This window comes from Aethina tumida, chromosome 3, assembly GCF_024364675.1.
Source record: "Aethina tumida isolate Nest 87 chromosome 3, icAetTumi1.1, whole genome shotgun sequence".
Taxonomy (NCBI): Eukaryota; Metazoa; Arthropoda; class Insecta; order Coleoptera; family Nitidulidae; genus Aethina; species Aethina tumida.
The window spans coordinates 18,518,535-18,540,827 of record NC_065437.1 but is presented as its reverse complement, the minus strand read 5'-3'; the positions used below and the strand labels follow the sequence as shown (position 1 = coordinate 18,540,827).

General features: G+C 28.7%; 6 protein-coding genes across 8 annotated transcripts; 5 read left to right on the top strand and 1 right to left on the bottom strand.

The window, feature by feature from the left end:
• The first annotated feature begins 151 nt into the window (after positions 1 to 151).
• On the top strand, positions 152 to 4,041 carry LOC109598260 (uncharacterized). Its single transcript, XM_049964525.1, has 6 exons — positions 152 to 230; positions 285 to 348; positions 389 to 453; positions 2,038 to 2,295; positions 2,345 to 2,507; positions 2,569 to 4,041. Exons 1-6 carry the CDS (start codon positions 190 to 192, stop codon positions 3,865 to 3,867), a joined length of 1,890 nt encoding a protein of 629 aa, XP_049820482.1. The 5' UTR covers positions 152 to 189; the 3' UTR covers positions 3,868 to 4,041.
• A 1,380-nt stretch (positions 4,042 to 5,421) lies between these two features.
• LOC109598259 (cytochrome P450 4C1-like) lies at positions 5,422 to 8,532 on the top strand. The gene is made up of 11 exons (XM_020014133.2): positions 5,422 to 5,584; positions 6,329 to 6,438; positions 6,494 to 6,584; positions 6,672 to 6,857; positions 6,961 to 7,027; positions 7,103 to 7,229; positions 7,285 to 7,470; positions 7,561 to 7,629; positions 7,680 to 7,845; positions 8,133 to 8,312; positions 8,375 to 8,532. The coding sequence occupies exons 1-11, from the start codon at positions 5,422 to 5,424 to the stop codon at positions 8,530 to 8,532; spliced, it is 1,503 nt and encodes a 500-aa protein (XP_019869692.2).
• Positions 8,533 to 9,228: 696 nt separating this feature from the next.
• LOC109598258 (cytochrome P450 4C1-like) lies at positions 9,229 to 11,429 on the top strand. Its single transcript, XM_020014132.2, has 8 exons — positions 9,229 to 9,274; positions 9,330 to 9,484; positions 9,538 to 9,644; positions 9,700 to 9,790; positions 9,998 to 10,183; positions 10,238 to 10,307; positions 10,360 to 10,642; positions 10,693 to 11,429. Coding segments are annotated over exons 1-8 (1,482 nt in total). The 5' UTR covers positions 9,229 to 9,272; the 3' UTR covers positions 11,281 to 11,429.
• Positions 11,430 to 11,859: 430 nt separating this feature from the next.
• On the bottom strand, positions 11,860 to 14,347 carry LOC109598293 (cytochrome P450 4C1). Of its 3 annotated transcripts, XM_049965175.1 has the most exons (9): positions 14,292 to 14,347; positions 13,626 to 14,235; positions 13,470 to 13,579; positions 13,079 to 13,355; positions 12,953 to 13,022; positions 12,618 to 12,900; positions 12,325 to 12,562; positions 12,098 to 12,277; positions 11,860 to 12,045 (listed from the first exon to the last, which is right to left on the bottom strand). In XM_049965175.1, exons 2-9 carry the CDS (start codon positions 13,792 to 13,794, stop codon positions 11,882 to 11,884), a joined length of 1,491 nt encoding a protein of 496 aa, XP_049821132.1. In that variant the 5' UTR covers positions 13,795 to 14,235; positions 14,292 to 14,347; the 3' UTR covers positions 11,860 to 11,881. The 3 variants fall into 3 exon arrangements, with proteins under 3 accessions (XP_049821132.1, XP_049821131.1, XP_049821133.1); XM_049965174.1 differs by having other exon boundaries at positions 13,626 to 14,325; XM_049965176.1 differs by having other exon boundaries at positions 12,098 to 12,259; positions 13,626 to 14,325.
• Positions 14,348 to 15,682: 1,335 nt separating this feature from the next.
• On the top strand, positions 15,683 to 18,199 carry LOC109598257 (cytochrome P450 4C1-like). The gene is made up of 9 exons (XM_020014131.2): positions 15,683 to 15,894; positions 15,952 to 16,058; positions 16,406 to 16,685; positions 16,743 to 16,812; positions 16,865 to 16,991; positions 17,072 to 17,224; positions 17,277 to 17,508; positions 17,620 to 17,799; positions 17,857 to 18,199. The coding sequence occupies exons 1-9, from the start codon at positions 15,738 to 15,740 to the stop codon at positions 18,048 to 18,050; spliced, it is 1,500 nt and encodes a 499-aa protein (XP_019869690.2). The 5' UTR covers positions 15,683 to 15,737; the 3' UTR covers positions 18,051 to 18,199.
• A 442-nt stretch (positions 18,200 to 18,641) lies between these two features.
• LOC109598277 (acyloxyacyl hydrolase) lies at positions 18,642 to 21,919 on the top strand. The gene is made up of 11 exons (XM_020014152.2): positions 18,642 to 18,808; positions 19,733 to 19,883; positions 19,934 to 20,060; positions 20,137 to 20,282; positions 20,333 to 20,424; positions 20,483 to 20,646; positions 20,699 to 20,994; positions 21,061 to 21,233; positions 21,290 to 21,408; positions 21,459 to 21,623; positions 21,679 to 21,919. Exons 1-11 carry the CDS (start codon positions 18,721 to 18,723, stop codon positions 21,808 to 21,810), a joined length of 1,653 nt encoding a protein of 550 aa, XP_019869711.2. The 5' UTR covers positions 18,642 to 18,720; the 3' UTR covers positions 21,811 to 21,919.
• Positions 21,920 to 22,293: the final 374 nt, after the last annotated feature.

Below are 22,293 nucleotides of genomic sequence, written 5' to 3'. Positions count from 1 at the left end.
GTTCTTTGTGTAGGGCACTTCGCCTAACATATTTGTCACATACAAATAACTACATATACATATACAGTTTCCTATTTATAAAAAAAGTGAGGTGAACACATTGTTTAATAGGTGGCATTTGAACTTTTTTTATACTCCGACATTTCAAATTTGAGTCGTTTGTGTCAAAGTATTTTTTCTATAATTGAAATGGATTCAAGCTCAGTTTATTTGAGAGTTTTATGCGTAAAGTATGTTTAAACGATTCTTTTAATCTATCATTATTACTATATAATAATTTGAAGGTTCGAGTTCGGAGTGCCTTTAGAAGACATTTGTTGTGAAGGCAAAATCCACTACAAACTAAACGTGAGTGATATTACAACTTCTTTTTTAATGTTGATTTTAGTCACTACTTGCAGATGCTATTACAGCTAAAAAACGTTCACGTGAGCGGCCAGAAAAATTTTTGAGGTAAGTAAATAAGAATTATCATCACGTAATAAGGTTATGATATGTTTCATAAACATTACAAGAACTCTTTTATTGTTTTAATTAAATTACATAGTTTTAAATTGGACGATCTCAGACACGTGACTTTGTTTATTATGACGAAATAAGTTGTTTTACTAGGTACATTTAAATATTAGATAGTTTAATATTATAATGAATAAAACCTATATAATAATGATTATTTTAAAATTTGAATGATAAATATTATATTATATTATATTGATGTTACGATTATTTTAAAATGTATATTTTTTCCTTTTATCGAGTAGTCATTTAATTTTCTATTGACTTGCTAACATAACTTGCTGTTTTGTTAATTTTGGAATGTTAACAAACAGTTCTTTTATACACAATTAACATAATTCGAAGATTAGAATTTAAAAAATCAAGAACTTCATGTTGTCAGTAGTTTAAGGAGACAAGAGCCTAAAATTGATAACAATTGAGAAAGTGCAGTATGATGAAACTGAATAAAACATTCATTGCCTAATTTAATATTAATATGTATCTGTATTAAATTGTGATTTTATGTTTTCATGTTAAGAAAACAAATTAAATGTTGAAGTTAATCAGTTTTATGTTCATACTATTAGTAATTATGTTAATTTGAGATTGTATTGTTACAATGCAAGTGGCAAATAGAGTGAAAGCAAGCCATTAGAATGGGCCGGCATTTAAACCTTGCTCTCAATGTCTTAAAAATCGCCGGTGCTCAACCTGCTTGTTGAAACGACTTTCCTGAAACAAAAGACGTGGTTCTTTTCTGTCGTTATTTACGCCAAAAATTCATTTTATTTGCATTATATAAAAAAAGATAATAATAAGATGCACATTAATTGTCTCTTGACATAAATCTGTTTTGATATTAGTAACAAATTTAATTAAATTTTTAAACTAGTTTCACATAATTTTACCAATTTATGCACTTTTTTATATATTATATAGATGAAAACAAAATTAATATTTCCAAAGATTTTAAGACAATGTTAATGTTCACCATTATCAACTCATTTTAAGAATAAATAATAGGTGGTGAGCTTTTTTCAGTAGTTAACTGTGAATGGTTTACTTTTGGGCGGTCTATATTTTATTATTACACCAAATAATCTTCAGTATAATTTAATTGATTCTATTAAATTTGTAGTCATATCATATATTAAACAAATAAAGGTCATTTTTGTATAATTCGTACAATTTACAAATGATGTATGATAATCAGTTTATGCTCTTGGTCAAAGTTGCATTACGTTCTATTAGAAGGTTTTGTGAATTTAATTAGCAATTTTATAATGCATTGGCAATTTGGTTGTAATGGCTTACCTGAGGAAAATAGAACATAGACGTGGGTAACAAAATAATGATATTGTTTGATAGTGAATAAGGATGTTTTCGTTTCGTTTGACAATCAATTAATAATAGAAGCGATGTGGTAAATACTCTGTACTCATTTTATTAATCCGAAAAAAATCGAATAATGCAAGAACATGTATATATACTTGTAAATAAATGGATTACAGTAAAATTTAATTTTTATTATATTTTCAGGTCAAATGATCATAACGTAGAAGAATGCCGTGACCTGAAAGAGGCGTTGTTATCTTCTTTCGACCTAATCAAATTGTACGATCCGAAAACTTACTGCCACGTTATTCGCGAATTTTTGAATCAGTTGCCGATCTCGTTATTCCCAATTTGCCATTCAGAATACCAATTTAGATGGATGGAACTGACTCAGTCATGTCGCAACATGATTACGAGAAGAAGCCATAACAAATACGACAAATTCGATCGACTAATTGCAGAGTATGTATAAATTTATATGTTATAATTTGTACGTTTATATTAATTTTAGGAGAGTGAGTTTGTTACCTTTGGCTCACTTTGCCTTTTTACACGTTTTTATGGAATTTATTTTAAGCTACTGTAAAGATTCAGAAAACTTTATAACTAGCATGTCAGTGCGAAGTGTTGTTAGTTATTTTACTCCTTCCATTTTTCACATCCAGGAACCTTCGGTAAGATTTGTGGGACGTTAAAATACTATAGAGTTATATTGTCTTAGTTTTTAATTTTCAGGACATTAAAATGTATTTTAAATTGATAAAGTACTTGATCGTTCGCTGGAATCACATGAAAAAATATTTATGTCATGATCGAGTGACCGAAGATAATCAAGATCAATGCGGACAAATAAGACAACAGCGACAATGTCTAACCACTAAAATTATTCCAATTTATCAAACTGTTTTGCATTATACAGACAATAACAATTATCTTAAAGATGTTGCTTGTCAAACTGAATCAGAAACTTGCTCAAGACAAGACAATTATTGTCAGTACGATTGGAAATATTTAGATACTATTACAGAAGTATCTTCCTGTTCAAAATTCCTTACTGAAATATCTTCTAAAAATTCTAATAACAACATAGATGACAAAACAACAACTAGTGAGTTAGAACTTGTTTTCGAGGGTCAAGACCAAGAAGATATATCAATTTTCGAGGAAATACCAGGAATCAAAGAATTATCAGATGCCACTGATCAAAATGATTCAAAATACAATTGGGATGTTGATTTAAAAGCTGAAGAAACAAGAAGTTATAAGTCAATTTCAAAAGAAATTACAAACATCATCATTCCCAAAATGGAAGTATTACCAGAGGTTAAAGATATGTATGAATCCACTGAAAACGAATGTGTTTGTTCAAAGACGGAAGAAAATTCCGGGAAAAAAGAATTAAGACAAGACATATTAAAAAAAACTTTTAAAGGAGATCGTCGCAAAATCGAATTGTTTGAAACTAGTATAAAGAATATTTCAAAATCGAGGAAACAAAAAGTCCCAGAATATAATTGGAATGCCAGTCCAGAGCAGGATGAAGCACTAGAGAAGAAAGGAGATTCGAGTTACCAGGAACCAGCAACTGCTGAATGTGGCTGGGTAGCCAGTCCCAAACTATCTGATGGTTATATGTATGATGATTATGACACCTTCAAAAACGAGTCTTTCAATCAAATATCTGAAGACAAAACTGAGGTAGAAAATGATGATTCAACAAAGGAACTTATTTCTAAAATGCAAAAAATTGGTTGGACTTATACACCACCCAATTTCGATACAACAAAGCATAACGATTCGAACACAAGTGCTACGAGTAAAGAGTTTAATGGAGATAATTATTCGAAAGAGTGTATTGTACACAAGGATGAAGAAGACAAATCCTCCACAAAAAGTCTGAAAAGTTTTATGAGCGCAAAGAAGGTTACTATGACGAATATGTTTAAAAGAATTAAAGATAGTTCAAATCTTTCAAACTATACTACCAAGATTAAATACAAGAGGCTATCTGTTTGTGGCTCAACTTTACTATGATTTTGTTTATAGATAAAAAAACATATTATATTATTTTTGTGTCCAAATATTTAAACCTTGACTACAATAAACTTTACACGAATGCCAAACAACGAGAGACTTCAGTATGTAAAGAAGTAAGAAGTTGTCAGATATTTATTTTTGTATAATCAATTATTATATTTTTATTTAACATTTACTCTTTAATTATTATACGAGCAGAATTGGTAAGTATAAACAACAAAAATTCCTTTTTATTAAGTTTTACAACGTTAGATTGAATATAATTATCATATATAAAATATTGATTTTTATGTAAAGTATTTACATTACGTTTCCGGGTGTTTAGATTAATGGATTAATCTCGGAACATTGAACTTCAAACATATTCCTTTAAAATCAAATAAAAAATGTAAATTTAATCATTAGCTAATAATTTATAAATTATTTAACCATAAAACACTTGAATTTTCAGAAAAATCCGGTTCCCACATTTAATTTTAATCTAATACAGCACAGAAATGAAAGTGACGCCTTAATTAACCGAATTTATTATAATGAAAATAAAACAGAATAGGTTTAATTTAAGCACGTATCATTAGCTGTATGAAAATGACTTTCCCCTGTTTATTGCAGTTTTTATTGCGTGGTACATATATCCACTGAAAATTTTGAATGATTTTATTAAATTGATAGACCCAGTTTTTAGAACGTTAATTTTATGCAAAGTTCATCACGTGTCACGTCAATTTACCTAATTATCATAAAATGTTTTTGGAATAATTTATCAACTTTAGAATCCATTGACATGAGATCATTTCAAAAATACGCATTTTTTAAAATTTATCTTAAAAATTAATCATGTTTTTCTATTTTATTATTCACCATGCTTAATTAATTATTCAGTTATTCAATTGGGTTTATTAATTTATTTCTTTTATTAAAAAATCCATAAGTAGTAGTTAACTACTCATGTCAATTAGTGTTTTATTTGTAATTTTATGATATACTGAATGTTATAGGCGTTTGAGATAGAAGTACTATCAAAATAACATCCAGTTGTATTTATAAAAAATGAAAATGTTGTTGAGACCTAATGATTTTATATTGATTAATCTCTTCAATGTGATGTTTAGGAAGTTGAAACAATTCAGAGAAGTCGGAAAAGTGTAAGGAAAAAGGCTATAAAAAATAATAAATAGTTCATAATTGCACTTTCCTGAACCATATTCATTACTGACTTAAGCTTTAAGTTTAAATCTATACCAAAGCCAATAAATCGTTTGTTTGTTTTTGGAGGGTGAATTTTATGAAAAATGTATTTTGGAAATATTTTTTCAATTAAGAAAACCATATTGAGGCACGTCAATGGTAAACTATTAGAAATAAGAGAACGAAAGAAGGCCGTCGAGTTGTGAAAACTCGAACTTGATTAGACAAACGAGGAAGGGATACCAATTCGCGTACGCGCATTGTTAGCGATCACAATAAATAATTGTAGTAGTCGGCGGGCCTAAACTTTTTTCACCTTTCGGAAAGCGGAAGAAGCGAGAGTAGTTTGACAAACTTAAAACGATGTACGGCGGTGTTGGGGATATTCTTGTGGGTTTTCTAGTATCGTTAGTTGTATATGTATTGTGGTCCAGGAGAAAATTGTATCTGATTTCTGCTCGTCTTCCCGGGCCCTTTGCCTTGCCTATCATCGGAAATGGATTATATTTTTTATGCGACCAACAAGGTAATTATTCTTTTAGTGTATTGAAAACATTATATGTAATATAATAATTTTTCAAAAAAGAAAACGTTTTTAGCTGAATATTACTAGACTATTGGTAGTGTAACATTTTTAATTAATTCTAACTGTTTAGTAACGAAAGTACTTAAACTCAGTAAATCTAATTGGTACTTTACATAATTTTGTTGAAATCTTGGTAACTATATTATATTCAATACAAAATTAAACCGCATATAATAAATTAATAATTAGTTTATAATATATCTCATAAAATATCACAAGGTTTTAATAATTAACTTATGACTAACTGATTTAATTATTAAAAATTTCTTCAACATATAGTCATTGTTAATTGATTATTAAAAGCTCTTAATGTAAAATAAAATCTATAATTTTAATTATTCATAATTACATAGATATGCCGCAAAAATATATAAATATTTTTATTACAGAAGAAAATTTATAGTAAAATAATTTCTACAAAATTTATAAATTACTAATCTAATTAAACATTTAAATAAATAATACATTCCTTGTATTGTCATTTTCACTTATTTATTTCTTAAAATATATTATTTGTGTATAAAGTACTTTCATAACTTCTGTCAAATGTAGAAGAAAAGAATAAAACAGCTATTTTGTTCTAAAAATGTTAATAAATTTTAATCATAGTAGAATATAGATAAATAGAAAATTTGGTGATTTATCAACGAGCTAAATATTATAATAAAAGAAACAAAATTCTAGAATTGTTGCAAAGATTGGTGAGACTGACCAATAAGTATGCCTCCTCACCCATGCGAATATGGTTAGGACCACGACTAGCAATTTTTGTAAAAGATCCGGACCAATTACAGGTAATTTTATATCCAACAATTTACATTCACAATAGTAATGTTACATTTTATGTAGATTATTCTACAGTCGTCGAAGATGAAACAGAAGTCGTACATTTACAGTTTTTTGGAACCATTCATGGGTCAAGGATTATTCACATCAGGAGGTACACACACAATGCCCAATTAATATATCCATATAAAATTGATTGACTTACATCAATTTAATTGTTCCTATTTATTAATGTTTTTAGGTAACCATCATAAAAACCATAGAAGGATACTGCAACCGTTATTTGGACCAACTTACGTTGAAGGATACAGCTATTTATTTCAGAAACATGCTGATAAACTAGCAAAAGCCTTGGAGGCGAAAGCTGATAATACCTCATTCGACGTTTTGCATTACCTTCATGAGGCTGCATTCGAAGCAACGATGGGTAAGCATCAATAGCGATCTGAGTTGTCTAACAGATAAATAAGTGTCTCTAAGTTATTACTTTTAAAATTTTGTACTAACTAACAAGAGTAATTATTATATAGATATTATGCTGGAGGATAAGAATGAACATTCGTTAGATTACAAGGACATGCCCGCCTACGTAAGACGGTAAATTTTTATTAATATCTAATCAAATTATCAAAAACTTTTTGCATTATTTTTTATATATTTTTTTTCTTGTAGCTTTTATTATATCTTTGTGCAGAGAATTTTGAATTTTTGGTATCATCTGCAAGTAATATTTGAGAGAACCAGTTATTATAAAGAACAGAAACATATGACAAATATAGCATTAACCATGACCAAAGAGGTATTATGTTTTACTACAATGAAATATAAATAAACAATTTACTTTATAATTTTAGATCACTGATAGCTTAGTGCCGGAAATCCAGAAAAGGTTGGATTGTAAAGACGATGTGACGAAACAAGCCAATAATGAAATTAGAACTCCGTCTATGTTGGAGACGTTGATGGAGATGTGTAACAACAAACCTGACCTGCTCACTGAGCAAGAATTCACTGATCACATGATGACGTTTGTTGCAACGGTAAAACTCGTTTATCTTGCATAATATTTTTTATATATTTATTATACAATTGTATGTCAATGATCCGAAATATTTTAATTTATATTTCAGAGTCAAGATACTCAGAGTTCAGCCATAGCATTCACCTTAATGATGTTGGGTATGCATCCGGAAATTCAAGTAAGATATTAGTCAGAGTTCAAAGTGCATTTTAAATGAGTGAATTTTAGGATGCTGTAGTTGAAGAATTAAACGAAGCTTTGGACGGCAAAGACCGAATACAGTTCGGCGATTTGGGAAAACTTAAATACATGGAGATGTGCCTTAAGGAATCGATGAGGCTGTTTCCTTTGGGACCGTTCCTTATCAGGGACACCGTGGAAGATTTTCCATTAGGTAAAAGTATTAATAAAGTTGTTAATTTTTGCATCTTATCAAAATGAATAATGTGATAAATTTAATGGACTAAATTGTTGCATTATTAATATCATAACAAATATAACTGACTAGATTGACGTTTCGTTTATGATCATTATGGAATTCACGTAACCGACATGAATGACCAAATGGGTCATTTGGCGACCCGCTGGACATAGGTTGATGACGAGTCATGAAGCATGTTTCTTTATGGAATTTCCATTTTTTATTCTTACGTGATTGTTAAAAATAAACTATAATTTTAGGTGACTTAGTTTTGCCCCAAGGATGTACAGTTGTTTTAGGAATTTATAATGTGCATAAAAGTCCTAAATTATGGGAAAAACCAAATGAATATTACCCTGATCACTTTCTACCCGAAGCTGCTTCCAAACGCCATCCATACGCGTACCTTCCTTTCAGTGCGGGCCCCAGGAGATGTATTGGTAAAGTCACATAATATTAAAACATGCATGCTATTTTAATATATGTTACTATTAATTTATAGCTCAAAACTATTCATACGTGAATATGAAAATCATCGTATCAACAATTTTACAAAAATTTAGGGTGTATTGCGAAGGAGACCTGAAAAATTTAGAGCTGATAACAGATGTATCTATTAGACCCAAAAACGGATATTTAATAAAGCTTTTACCTAAATAAATAACATAATTTTATAGTAGAATACTTTGAACATTAGTATATAGAAAAATGATATTTCATTTTATACAATGATTTTTAATTAAATTATGATTTATAAATAAATTTTTGAAAATTAAAAATGTGCCTAGAAAAATGTAAATTTTATATAAATATAAAATATGTTTCAAACTATTTGGTATAGTTGTCTTAATTGAGTTGGTTATTATGAATTTAATTTTCATGAAAAAAACTTAAAAATTTACTAACTGAAGTTACTGCTAAAGTTTAATTTAAATGTATTATACAGTTTTTGTTAAGAAAATTAATATTGTTTTTATTTAATGTACACTAGACTGGTTGTTAAAAATTAAATTTCTTATGACGCCCCCTAAAAAGCTTTCTTTTCTATGAATTAGTTATTTAGAATTCAGAACTTAAGAAAAGAAGTTCACTCTTACTGAAATATTTGACTGTATACATTTCTTATTAACATTTTTATTTAAATGAATATAAATAATTTGCGTCCTTCACCATTGTTAGAATTATGAATTCTAACTATTCTAGATTAGTTTCACCCCTTCATTTATCAGAATTGATTCATATTATTAATTAGACAAAATGGAGCAATTTAACTAATTGTACTTGTCCGAAATCTTAGTGTAGTACTAAGGTCGTAAAGTAAAAACCTGTATAAAATCTTACACCATCGAACGAGTTCGCCAGTCTTGACATAGTTTCCCGACGCATAGCATACTAAAAAAATGTGAGTACATCATTATTCACATTTACGCAAAATAAAAATTAATTTTTTTGTTTAGGATTTTATTGGTCGTAATTGGTTTACTGGTGATGTTTGTTGTAAAGTTTTGTTGGAGCAGAAGAGAATTGTATATGGCTGCTTCAAAGATGCACGGACCCACTGCTTTAGTACCGATATTAGGGAATTCCCTGCATTTTCTTTGCAAGGACGAGGGTAATTAATTTGCGTATTTTTAATATAAAGGTTTTTTGTTTTGTAATTTTTAGACATATTATATGTAATATATAACATAAGTAGTAAATATCCCTCTCCGGCCAGACTTTGGTTAGGTCCTGTACTTATGGTGTGCACTGCAGATCCAAATCATGTGGAGGTATCTTTTTTTTATAAAAAATACATTATCTTCTGATAAATATTTTGTATTTTAGAAAATTATGACTTCAACAAAATTTTCTTACAAACACGATTTGTATGATTTTGTGAAAAATTATTTAGGAAATGGATTGGTCAGTGGATCAGGTATGTTGTTGTGTCATTAATTAAAAGGTTAGTCAACAGTTTTTTAGAAAATTTAGAATTATTTATAAATTAATCACAAAATTTGTTTGACTTAAATGGCACATGGTTTGGTTTTACTTATAACAGTTCTACTAATAATTGATTAATAATTAAATAGTTTAGACACATTTAGATATAAAAAATATCTAAATATAAAAATTAATATAGGTCCAGTATACAAGAAACACAAGAAAATAATTCAACCAATGTTTGGCTTAAAGTTTGTAACCGCCCAGACTGACCTTATACAAAGGCATTCAGAAATATGTATGTCAAATTTGGAAAAATTGGTAGATACTGGTACTTTTGACGTCCATCACACTATACACAAATGTTTTGTGGATATTATTGGAGGTTAGCACATCATTTTAAAACGTATATATTGTTTACACACTTCTTTTTTTCTAGAGTGCATCTTAGGTACTGATATGGAATGTCAAAAAAATGGCTACTCTGAATTTTGCAAAGCAGCCATTGAGTAAGCCAAAATTATTACTTTTAGACCAATGGAATTAATTGGGAATTTTTAGTATGTATGGAGTAGGATTTACCAGATTAACCAGACCTTGGTTGCATCCAGATATACTTTACAACCTTACCAGCATAAAAAAACGAGAAGATCGCATCATAAAGATTATACGAAACTTTATCTCATCAATAGTCACTGATTCGTGGAAGAAAAGAATGTTAACTGATTACACGGTAACCGAAAGCAGCCCAATCGTTGATCAAATAGGCGAATACATCGGTCAAAATCCAGACTCAATCAATTGTAAAGACTTCGTCAGTCACCTTCTAACACTGTATGCTGCCGTAAGTACTCAATTCAAGCTGTTGCTAAAAGTTAATATAAATATTTTTAGTCCGAGGATACTATGACAATAATATCCAGTTTTTTGGCTGTCTGTTTCGGAATGTATCCGGAATATCAAAATAAAGCAGCGGAAGAAATCAGGACAGTATTTGGAGATAAGCCTAGAGCAGTAACATATGACGACATCGCCAATTTACCATATTTGGACAGCTGCATTAAAGAAGCGCAAAGATTATTCCCCATTGCACCTTACATTCTACGTCAACCATTGGAAACTGTTCACATTGACAAAAATGTTACGATTCCAAAAGGGACTTGCTTAGTTGTACCGATTTTCAATTTACATCGAGATCCAGAGAAGTGGGAGAATCCAGATCACTTTCATCCGGATCATTTTCTACCGGAACAAGTTAAAAGCAGGCACCAATACAGCTTCATACCGTTCAGTGCTGGACCTAGAGGTTGCATAGGCAAAATTCTTGCTAATGCAATTTTAAAAATATTTATGTGCAATTTTCTTCAAAGGTTCGAAGTGGAAGCTGATGGGAAATTACCTGATTTGAAATTAAAGATGGATATTTCGGTCAGACCCATTAATGGATATAACATAAGGTTAAAAAAGAGGGTCTGGAAGTGATACATTGCAGTCAATCCCAGCATATTTAGTTGTAACAATGGAATAATTTACTGACAAATTATTGTATAAACAAAAATTTGTCAGTAACTTATTTGACTCTATAATCTGTATTAATGATATATTCAAGTGTTTAATAAATTGTTAGACACTTAAATATAGTATTTATACAAATTACATACCCAAAAAAGACTTCGAAAGATTATTAAAACTATTAACAATTTTTAAATAAAATAAGTGTTTTTATTTCTTTAACAATAAAAAATTTCATTATGTAATTTGATTTTAGTTTAGTTTAGTTTTGATTTAGTAATTTTTGAACATTTAAATTTGTTCCTAGGACAATAAACAAAAATGATAAATTCTGAAAGACTGACATCAAATTTGTGTGCATCCTTTTTTAATATTTGTTTAAATTTGCAAATGTACTTCTAAGTACACATATAATTTATGTAATAACGATTTGTTAATGTTAATGTTTTGAAATATTAAAAAAAAAACGATTTATTTTTAGTAATATATGTATATTTATTAAATTTAAATTAAAACTAAACAAAACAATTTGAGAAATACATTTTTTATAATTTTCATATGCCAAACATCTTTAATATCTTCGTTTAATTCGAACGGGATACAAATCATCCTTAAATCGAACACTTATATCAGTTTTGAGTTTCTTATCCGCCAATTTACCGTCAGACTCGATAATAAAATTTCTTAATACAGTGGCCAACGTCGTTTTCATACTCAGAAAAGCGTATTGCCTTCCTAAAACAAAAATATCTTCAATTAATCAACAAATAAGGTAAATATTTATTACCTAAACATGATCGAAGTCCACCGCTAAAAGGAAGAAAAGCGAAATTGTGTCGCTTTTTTACTTCTTGAGGAAGGAAATGTTCTGGATAAAAATCATTAGGATATTTCCATAAATTTGTGTCTCTGTGGATCGCGTATATGTTAATGACACATGAACAACACTCTGGAATGATTACAGAATCTACTAAAAATATTATATTTTCTATGTAAAATATTATGTTTATATACCAATTCTCATAGCTTTTGAGGACATTCTCATAATAAATGGAGCAATTGGAAACAGTCTTAACACATCCTTAATACACATTTCTAGATAATTAAGTTTTTCAATGTCTTCTAGCTGGATATCTCGATTTGAATTTCCTAATATTTCTTCCAGTTCTTCTACCACTTTGTTTTGTATGTTAGGATACATTCCAAATAAAACAAGGGCGAAAGAACAAATAACTGTTATCGTATCTTCGCTCTGCAAATTGCAAAATTTTAATATAGAATGTTTTTTTATGTTAAATTATGTATACAGCTGAAAAAATCGTTGAAAGATGATGAACAACTTCCTTGTCTGTCGCGTAGTTTTTATGATTTTCTTGTAGATATAAAATAAAACTAGTGAAACTAATGTTGTTTTTTTTGGTTTCCTCTTGGCGTCCTTTTCTGTTTCTAGTCTGATTTATGGCTGTTTTTATTACATCGAAATATATATCTTTTGCTTCTTCTTGTTCTTTGTGGAATTTTGTGAGGCGAAATATCCATTCAATTTGTAACCAAACTTTGATGATTCTTGCATGTATTATTGTGTAAGTTCTGAATTGCAACAAAATAAATCACTAATTAATCGTTGATGATGATGACTTACCGAGCTATTGCTTTTAAAAATACATCCATTTCTCCTTCTAGAGTATTCAAAGGTATGCCAAGAATTGTTTCTGGTATAAAATGTTAAATATATGAATTTAAAACATACTTAAACACACATTTTTACCTGACACATAATCCGCAACACACCTATGAAGATACAGTCTAATGTCAAAAGTGGGTTTATCTATTTCCTCTACAAGTTTCTCCACCAGTCTGTTAGATTTATCTAAAATAATGGGAAAATATTGTGAAACGAACTCAAATTTGAAAATTGGACTCATTAATTTTCTGTCGCGTTTCCATTTGTCACCAGAACCAGTTATTAATCCTTCTCCGTTGAAAGTCTTCATAAACTTGTAGATTGGATCCTTCGTTAGGAAATTTGTGGAAGTCATTATTCTCTAAAATTACTGACTCCACAAATCTTGTATTTATATTAAAAACAAAATAACTTGTTTATTGAAGGAATTGAATGTAAATTCCAACTAGTAACAAGTAGAAATTTAATTACTGACCTCTGCATGTGCAACATGTTGAAAAAGAACTATCAATTTTGGCCCCAGCCAAAATCTTATTGGACTTTGGGGATAATTCCTAGTGACATTTATGGCTTGCTCAAAAATATCTATAAATCAATTAAATTTAATTGAATCATTACGATTAGTACATACCTTCTTCTTTGCACATAAACACTAGAGCATTTCCGATGAGAGGAAAAGCCACGGGACCGGGTAATTGCCACGATAAAATATACAATTTTCTTCTTCGCCAAATATTAATTAATATTAAAGTGAACAGAATAAAGATGATAAAATAAATAACCGGCTGCACTAAAGCCATCTTACAACACTACTGATCTATGTCAAACCAATAATGTTACAAAACACCAATAAGAACTACTTGTCTATATGTGGGTATAAAATGGAAAGAACTTTTAAATGAATGTTGCAGGGTAATTTATTTTGCTATAAACAGTCTTGTTTACATTTATTTCATCTGCAATGAGTGTAAATAATGATAAACTCATTTACAGGGTGCCACGTTGTCGAATATTTGACAAAAATGTTCCCTTTTTCATTTTCACAAAAATATTTCTTTCCAATGCGTTTAATAATAATTTTTTATTAAGTATATGATACATACAATTGATAATTTATAAATATATAATATTTAAATACTATAACATTATTTTGAAGCAACGTACAATGTGTACTTACAATATTTATTTATGATATATCAAAAATAATGTGTATATATAATGTATTTTTTATTAAGGTCCTTCTAAAAATACAATAACTAAAATAATTATAAACTCAAATAAATAAGACAAAACTTACCCTTTTTATATGAAGAACTATTTCCATCTTTTTTATAGTTACGCTTCATCTTTATTTGTTCGGAAATATTCAACTGAACAAATAAAATAATTGTTTCATATATATACACAAACAAACAATTATAGAAATGCGTAAGCAATATTAGTACAAGCAAATTCAATTAATTAAATAATATTAAACGTAGGAGAAATGTGTATTTTAAAAATTACACATTTAATAGTAATGTTTAAAGTTTCATGTATAAATTTATAATAATTATTTTTTATCGAGTTTAAATATTTTTTTCTGTATTATTATTGTTAATATTCTTAATATCTTAATAAGATCTTCTACTGTATTTTTATATACCTTTTATTTATATATTAATTAAATTAAAAATAGGTATTAATATGATAACTATAATTATTAATCTTAAATAAATTATTATTTTAAAATAATTTTATTATCCTTAATTGTCGTTTAATTTTATTATTTTATAAATAATCATAACCATCGTATTTTTCTGTAAGTAATACACATAATAATTTGGTGCTTATTTAGACAATGAGTAACATACATTGACTTTGACACAAAAGTAGAAAAACACGTTCGCAATTATTGTAGAATATTACGTGAGTTGAAAACTTGTTTTGTTTTCTTAAAAATTTATGTCAATTTAGTTACAAACATTCTAAACCGCCGCAACTTTTACACAATTACGACTAAAAATGGTAAAAACAACCATTATTAAGCAATTGATGAAAAGTATATAAACTAATTGGAGGAATTCATTTTATAGTTTTTACGAATTCTAGAATGGAAACAGTTAAATTTTAGTATTAATTTAATTATGTTAAATAACAAATAAATATAAATACATTTATTTGATCAATCGATTCAGAATTTTGATAATATAATTAATATTTATTTTAAATTATTATGTGATAGATAAACGATATTTTAAAATGTATACAATAATTTCAAAATAAAATGGAACTACATTATTACAATTTTTTTTAATAATTTAATTAAATAATTCATGCAACTATAAATGTTTGTAATAAAAGAAATCACAATTGTATTATTGATTATATAAATAGAGACATAAAAAAATATGATTTTAATTACATATTTTTGTTGAAAATAAATAAAATTTTCAATTAATTATTGTTTCATTGAACAATGAGAGAGGCCAAATGTAAGTGGAGGTCGCACAAGGAAAATTTTTTAATATTCGTTAATAAATCAACCCAATGTTAAAGAAAAAAGAATAAAACGTATTTTAGGGCAACGAGTTTGCGTTCAATTCATCGACAATATATAAAGTGGTAGTGAAACTGGCCGGCTCTTTCGATGACCTCACATTAAAACAAGTCCGTTTTCAGACCATTTAAAACACTCAAAAAGCAACCGCGTCATAAATACTGTCAATTGTTTTTAAAACTTTCACGGTACGATTTGTTTTAAATGATTCAAATATACATTTTGATTGTGTTGGTGATTGTTCTTGTGGTGATTTATTGTGTGACGCAGAGAAAATTTATCAAATTATCATGGCAATTACCTGGTCCGCCTTTGGTACCCTTTTTCGGCAACGCTCTGCATTTTATTTGTAAAGATGAAGGTACGTTTAAATTATTATAAGTAAGTTGCAGGTGTTAATTCGGTAATATGGTCGTAGATATATTCGAAAAATGCGTAGAACTCATCTCCCAATATCCCAGTCCTATGAGAGGATGGTTTGGACCAAAAATGGTTGTGATTTTTTCCAAAATAGAACATATTAATGTACGTATTCTGTTTAATTAAAAATTTGATTTACCAATATAATATTTAATATGAGTATCTAATAATTTAATAATTAAAATCCAGATAATTAGTCATCAATGTTTAAATAAACTAAATGAGGTAACTTTTACCTATGTTTATATGTAAAATAAAAATAATTAACTTAATACAATATATGAATTAAAACATTCATAAATTTATATAAAATTTCTATAAATATGAGTTTATAACTGATAGAGGTATCTATATCATATATCAAAAAAAAATTATGATAAATGGTAAAATAATCTGATTAAAATATTAAAAGTTAGTGACATTAAACCATTGTTTTAAATTTTATTATGCAGAAAATTATGTCCTCCATGAAATTCACCCAAAAAGACAACGTATACAGATTCATACAACAATTTGATGGGGAATCTCTAATTAGTGGATCTGGAATAAAATGGAAGAACGATCGACGACTAATGACTCATATGTTTCTCAAACGGAACATAGAACAGTATTTTCCTCAAATTCTAAACCATGTAAAAATCATGTTGGAAAAACTCGAACCGGAATCTTTAAATGGATCAACTTTCAACATTGAACACTACGTTCATCGATGTGCTACTGATTTTGTAGATGGTAAACTTTATAAACAATTTATTTAAAATATAAATTTTAATATAATTATTTGGTCAGAAACTATTATTGGAATCAAAACCGATGCACAAAATGGCGAGATGGATGAATTTATAAAACAAGAAAGCAGGTAGGTAATGTCAAACACTTCAAAACCTATCTCCGTAATACTTTTGTTTCAGAATGTATGTGATAGTTCATGCTCGGATTCTGAAAGTGTGGTTGCAGTACGATTGGATGTTCAGACTGTCGCATTATTGGAAAGAACATGAAGAAGGGAAAAAGATAATTCACGGATTCATGAGAAAAGTGAGTACAATGATATTAAGAGAAACGTATTTCTTAAGTTAATTTCTGTATACCATACATAGGTAATACAATATTTTTAGGCTTTATATTCTGCTCGAGAACGTCGCAAAACTGGTCAAAATGTAGAAGGTCCTCCTAGTTTTTTGGACTTGATGTTGGATATACTTAAGGAACACCCGAATTGGGCAACTGACGAAGAGATTGACCATCATCTCACAACCATGTATTCCGCTGTGAGTTATCTATGAAATTGCTTAGAAAACTTCTTTACTGGTTAAATTTTAGAGTGAAGACACAGTAACGACGATTTGTTGTTTCACATTCGTTTTGTTGGGCATGTATCCAAACATACAGAATAGACTTGTGGAAGAAATTAAAAACGTGGTGGGAAAAAAGTACGTGGAACTAGACGATTTGCCCAAACTGAATTACTTGGACATGTGTGTTAAGGATGTTCTCAGATTGTTTCCGATTGCTCCGTTCATAATGAGAATACCCAGTGAAGATGTCAAAATTGGTAAAACAAAATACATCTTATCAGCTTTTTTACTGACATAATACACAGTTATTACTTACCATTAAACAACATCTTTAATACACTTTACTGATATTTCAAAGTAAATTTTAGGAAATTACTTAATTCCCAAGGGTTGTTCGACAGTGGTTTCGATACAATCATTACATCGTGACCCCGATCTTTGGGAGAAACCAAACGATTTTTACCCGGAACACTTCTTACCCGACGCCGTTTCTAAACGGCCCGTTTATAGTTACATGCCTTTCAGCGCCGGACCAAGAGGATGTTTAGGTAATTAACATTACTAGTTTATGTGCACCAGAAGTAATTTAAAAATGTATGTTTCAGGTCGACCATATGCGGACATGGCTATGAAAATTATTATCGTATCTACTTTACAAAGATACGAGTTTGAATCGGATGGTTGTCTGCAGGAGAAAAGATTAAGAACCGACATCAGTGTTCGATTTTGGGATGATCAGTATCCAGTTCGAATAAAAAAGAGGGTTCAAAATGTCCATACAATGTCAGAAAATAATTAAAGAACATTTCACAATGTTACTTAAGTGCGTATCTTACTTAAGTATCGAAGACATCAAATTGCTTAAAACTAAATTTTGTTCATTTATATTTTAACTTTTCATCAGTGCCTATTAATATTGCTACTTTTATTTAGATATTTTATAGATATAACAAAATAACAAACATAAATAAATACGAAATAGGTAATATATATATATATATATATATATATAGAAAAAAATTATATTAAGTCTACAAAATTAAATTTTTAATGTATACACTTTGGCAAACCTAATTCATATATTCAAATTAAATCGTGTCCAAATAGTTAAGCCAAACTATTAACCTTGAAATGTACTATTATTATCTCTGTATACAAAATAAACTATGATAATTCAACTATTATCATCTGTGTATTCTTTATATTCTACAAACATCACGCTTTGTTTCATAGTTAAAACAACAAATAATCAATGTAATATAGAATTACTTAAATATATCTTTTATCATCCAAAACAGAAACCAACAAATTCCAAAACTCAAATGACGTTACCCATGAAACAGATTAGATATATTATTAGTGATGCAGTAACTGAATAGCGAATCGATCGTGGAAAACAACGCTTGCGCGTGATTTTTCGCTTTTACAATCGTTTTTCTCGTGTAACCTACAGAACACCTATTAGTGCAATGAAATTTAATTTGTTGCTGTTTACGTTGGCGGTATGTTGTTCGACAGTTTGTTCTCGTGGAGTCAACGGAGGGTTGAGTTGTGCAGGTAAGTTATTTCGAAGATCCATGAACAATTCGAAACGTATGATAAAGTTGGCAGCAATTGTGTTTACTTTTGTATGACACTGTGTTGAATATTTCGAATGTTTCAATATACAGAGAGAGAACAATATTTAAAAAATATATAATATGTGTATTAGTAAATAAATAAATTAACTATCTAATCTGCTTATCTACATAACTACATATCTACAATATTATAATTTAAAAATATAACAATTTATTGAAATCATCTGGGAATGATTTATACACATTTACTGTTTCAAATAATAAAACAATACATGTAATTACATTGTTTTAATAATTCCTTGTTGTGTTAATATTAAAAATTGTAATAATAAAATTAGAAGAATTAGTATTAATATAAATTTTAACTTATTTTGTTTTTATCTTTTTTTATTTATTTTTAAATATATCACATGTACAGAATATGTTATTTCTTAGAATTACATTACAATTGTAAACTCGATCTCAAATTAAAAATATATTCAATGTTTAACCACGTGGATTACATGTTTTCTTTAAACTTATGAGTCATAATTTATAACAAAGAAACTTCAAGAATCATTACCCCCATTAGTCTGCAAATGACATTCTGGGACTCGTCAATCTTAGACAATAAAATTGCTAGTCCAAAGTTTAAAAATATAATCTCAAAGCAATGTATTTCTTTCGTTTTAACAAATTATTATGAGAGCATAAGAAGCTAAAGCTAAAAGTGGGACTTGCTCCAATTATGTTTGTTTATAAATAAAATATATATTCTTCAGGTTTCGAATTATACATTCGAAATATTTTTTATCTTGTACATATAATAATTTTTAATATTTGTTTTATATATAAATATAAATTTTGAATAGTCTAGTATAGTGATATTTTATATAAAATAACATTCAAACATATTTTCTAGTGTGTACAGTTGTTATGGGTGTTGCCCTCCAAGTGGCAGAAATAAAAGAAGAAAGCATCTTCAACGCAACACGAAGACTTTGCCGCTATCTGCCAGACAAGGTTGAAGGGGAATGTTTAACGCTACTTGAAGAAGTCGAACCTATATTTAAGTAAAATTGCATTTTTCAATTAATATAAATATTATACGTCTTCAATTTAGTGACGTTTCAGAAAAGATCACGCCAGATCTGTTTTGTTTGATATATGGCACGTGTAAAGTAGATCCGGGTCAAGAAATATGTCATCTCTTTCCTCTTCCAGTCAAGACCCTTGACACAGTTCATAAGGTAAAATAATTTTCCATAAATTTATAGTTATTTGTATATTATAATAAAATATTAACCTTTAACCATTTTTATTTAGATGAAAAAAAGTGTGGTGCGCAGTATAGATGTATGTACATTTCCAATTTTGAGGGACATCTGTCAGATCTTGAATAATTCATATATTACATTAAAAGCTGCCCAAGATTTTGACAACGACGGATTTAGCATAATCAACACTGCAAGGTAAGAAACTAGCCAACTAAAACTAAAAAATCACATGAATAATTTTATAGAGGTTCCGATTGGAAAGGCAAAGATTGTCGTGACAGTGATGAAAACTTCTATCCCGGAAGACTTCCTCTAGATGTAGACGTAGAAGCTGACTGTAAGCATTGTTGAAATCTTAGAAGATATTTTTAAAAACTCTCCAAAGTGACTTTCAGCCAATTGTAATGGAATTTACGGCATGAATCAATTGAACAATCGCCCTTGGGAAGAAATTCTTTGCCGAAAATCTGATCCAAAGGGAGTAATTTACATAGGTGACTCCATCGGTGCCCACTTTCACATGCCACAAATATGGATTAATCCCATTGAATTCAACTGGGTATATTCGACGCAAATTTAGGTTAGCATGTTTTATTCAAATTTATTTTTAGCCTAGTTCAAATGCAACAGATGTTATTTTGGACGAAATAGACTGGCCACAATATGGCTTCCCTACTGGATACAAAGATATATATCCAAATATTCTTATTAAAGGACCAGTAGATTCCATTTACTTGAGGTTGAGGAAGAGAAATCGGTGTAATCATAGGGATTATCAGAATTTATCACAAAATGGGGCTTCCAGTTACGATGGCATTTCACATGCTGAATCGATAACACGTAACCAGACAAGAGACAATCCAGCCATAGTTATCTATGCTATGCAGGGAAATGATGTTTGTAACAAGTAATATTTATAATTTTAGCATTAAATAAATATTGTATTTGATTGATTAAATTTCAATATTTTCAGTTTTGAAGATACAATTGCAAATATGACTAGTGCAGAGCAGTTTCGTTCCAACGTGATGCAAACTCTGAATGTGTTAAATCGGAAACTGCCCAAGAAGAGCCACGTTATTCTAATGGGTCTGGTCAATGCTGACTTCATCTATCCCAAAATGGCAAATCGACTGCATCCCATTGGTATTTAATCTTAAATATTTTTAGGTATTTGATGTAATTAATGGAAGATGTTTTAGGCACTAAACATAGGAATGTGTATTACAAGGATTTATATAAATGGTTTAATTGCATGCAAATTGGTCCTTGTACAGGATGGTTGAACAGTAATGAAACTCTAAGACAAATAACCACACAAGTAATTTTTGTTTTAATATTGATATAAAATCTATAAATGGTTATTTTTAGCACGCCAAAATTTTAACAAACGTTTTGAGAGATATTGTGGAAAATGAACATTTCAAATATTTTAAATTACATTTTGTGGAAAATCCCATTAACCTAATTGTTAATGAAGAAAAAGTCAGTGTTCCTGATCTGCTTGAATCTGTTGATAGCTTACATCCGAATCAAGTACGTCAAATTGAAACATCCATGACTGTTTAAACATAATACTATTCTTTTATAGAGAGCTCAGCCTTTAATGACTGAAAAACTGTGGTCGCAAATTCTAACAAATTTACCTGAAGAAGTTCTTGGACCAGTGAATAAATATAATATGAAAATCAAGAAACTGTTTGGTAATCAAGGAGGACATTGAATAATAATAATTATAATATTAATAACAATTTTTTTGTAATATATCTAAATCTTGCAGACAGAAGCAACGTAATTTTTATTCCATTTAATTAGTATAGTAAAATAAATAATTTAAAGGAGATAAGAATTCAAAACTTCTCTTCTTTTAAAATACTTTAACTATATATTACCCACATTAAAAAAAATAATAATAAAATATAAATTAATTTTGATACCACTTAGTTATAATAAATATAAATAATAAGTTTTATAACCAATTTAAAGTGTGGTGGAAATTGTATAATAATAATAATAATAATACAATGAAAAACGTACAGGAAAAAAAATTACCATAGTTCTATGGTAAGTGAGTGTGTCGGTTCGGATAGACATCTAAGTTTCCTATATTATTTTTAGATATATGACACTTGACATTCTAAGTTAATGTAAATCATAAATGATGACGGGCAGTACTCAACTTTTGATACGACCAAAATATTTACAA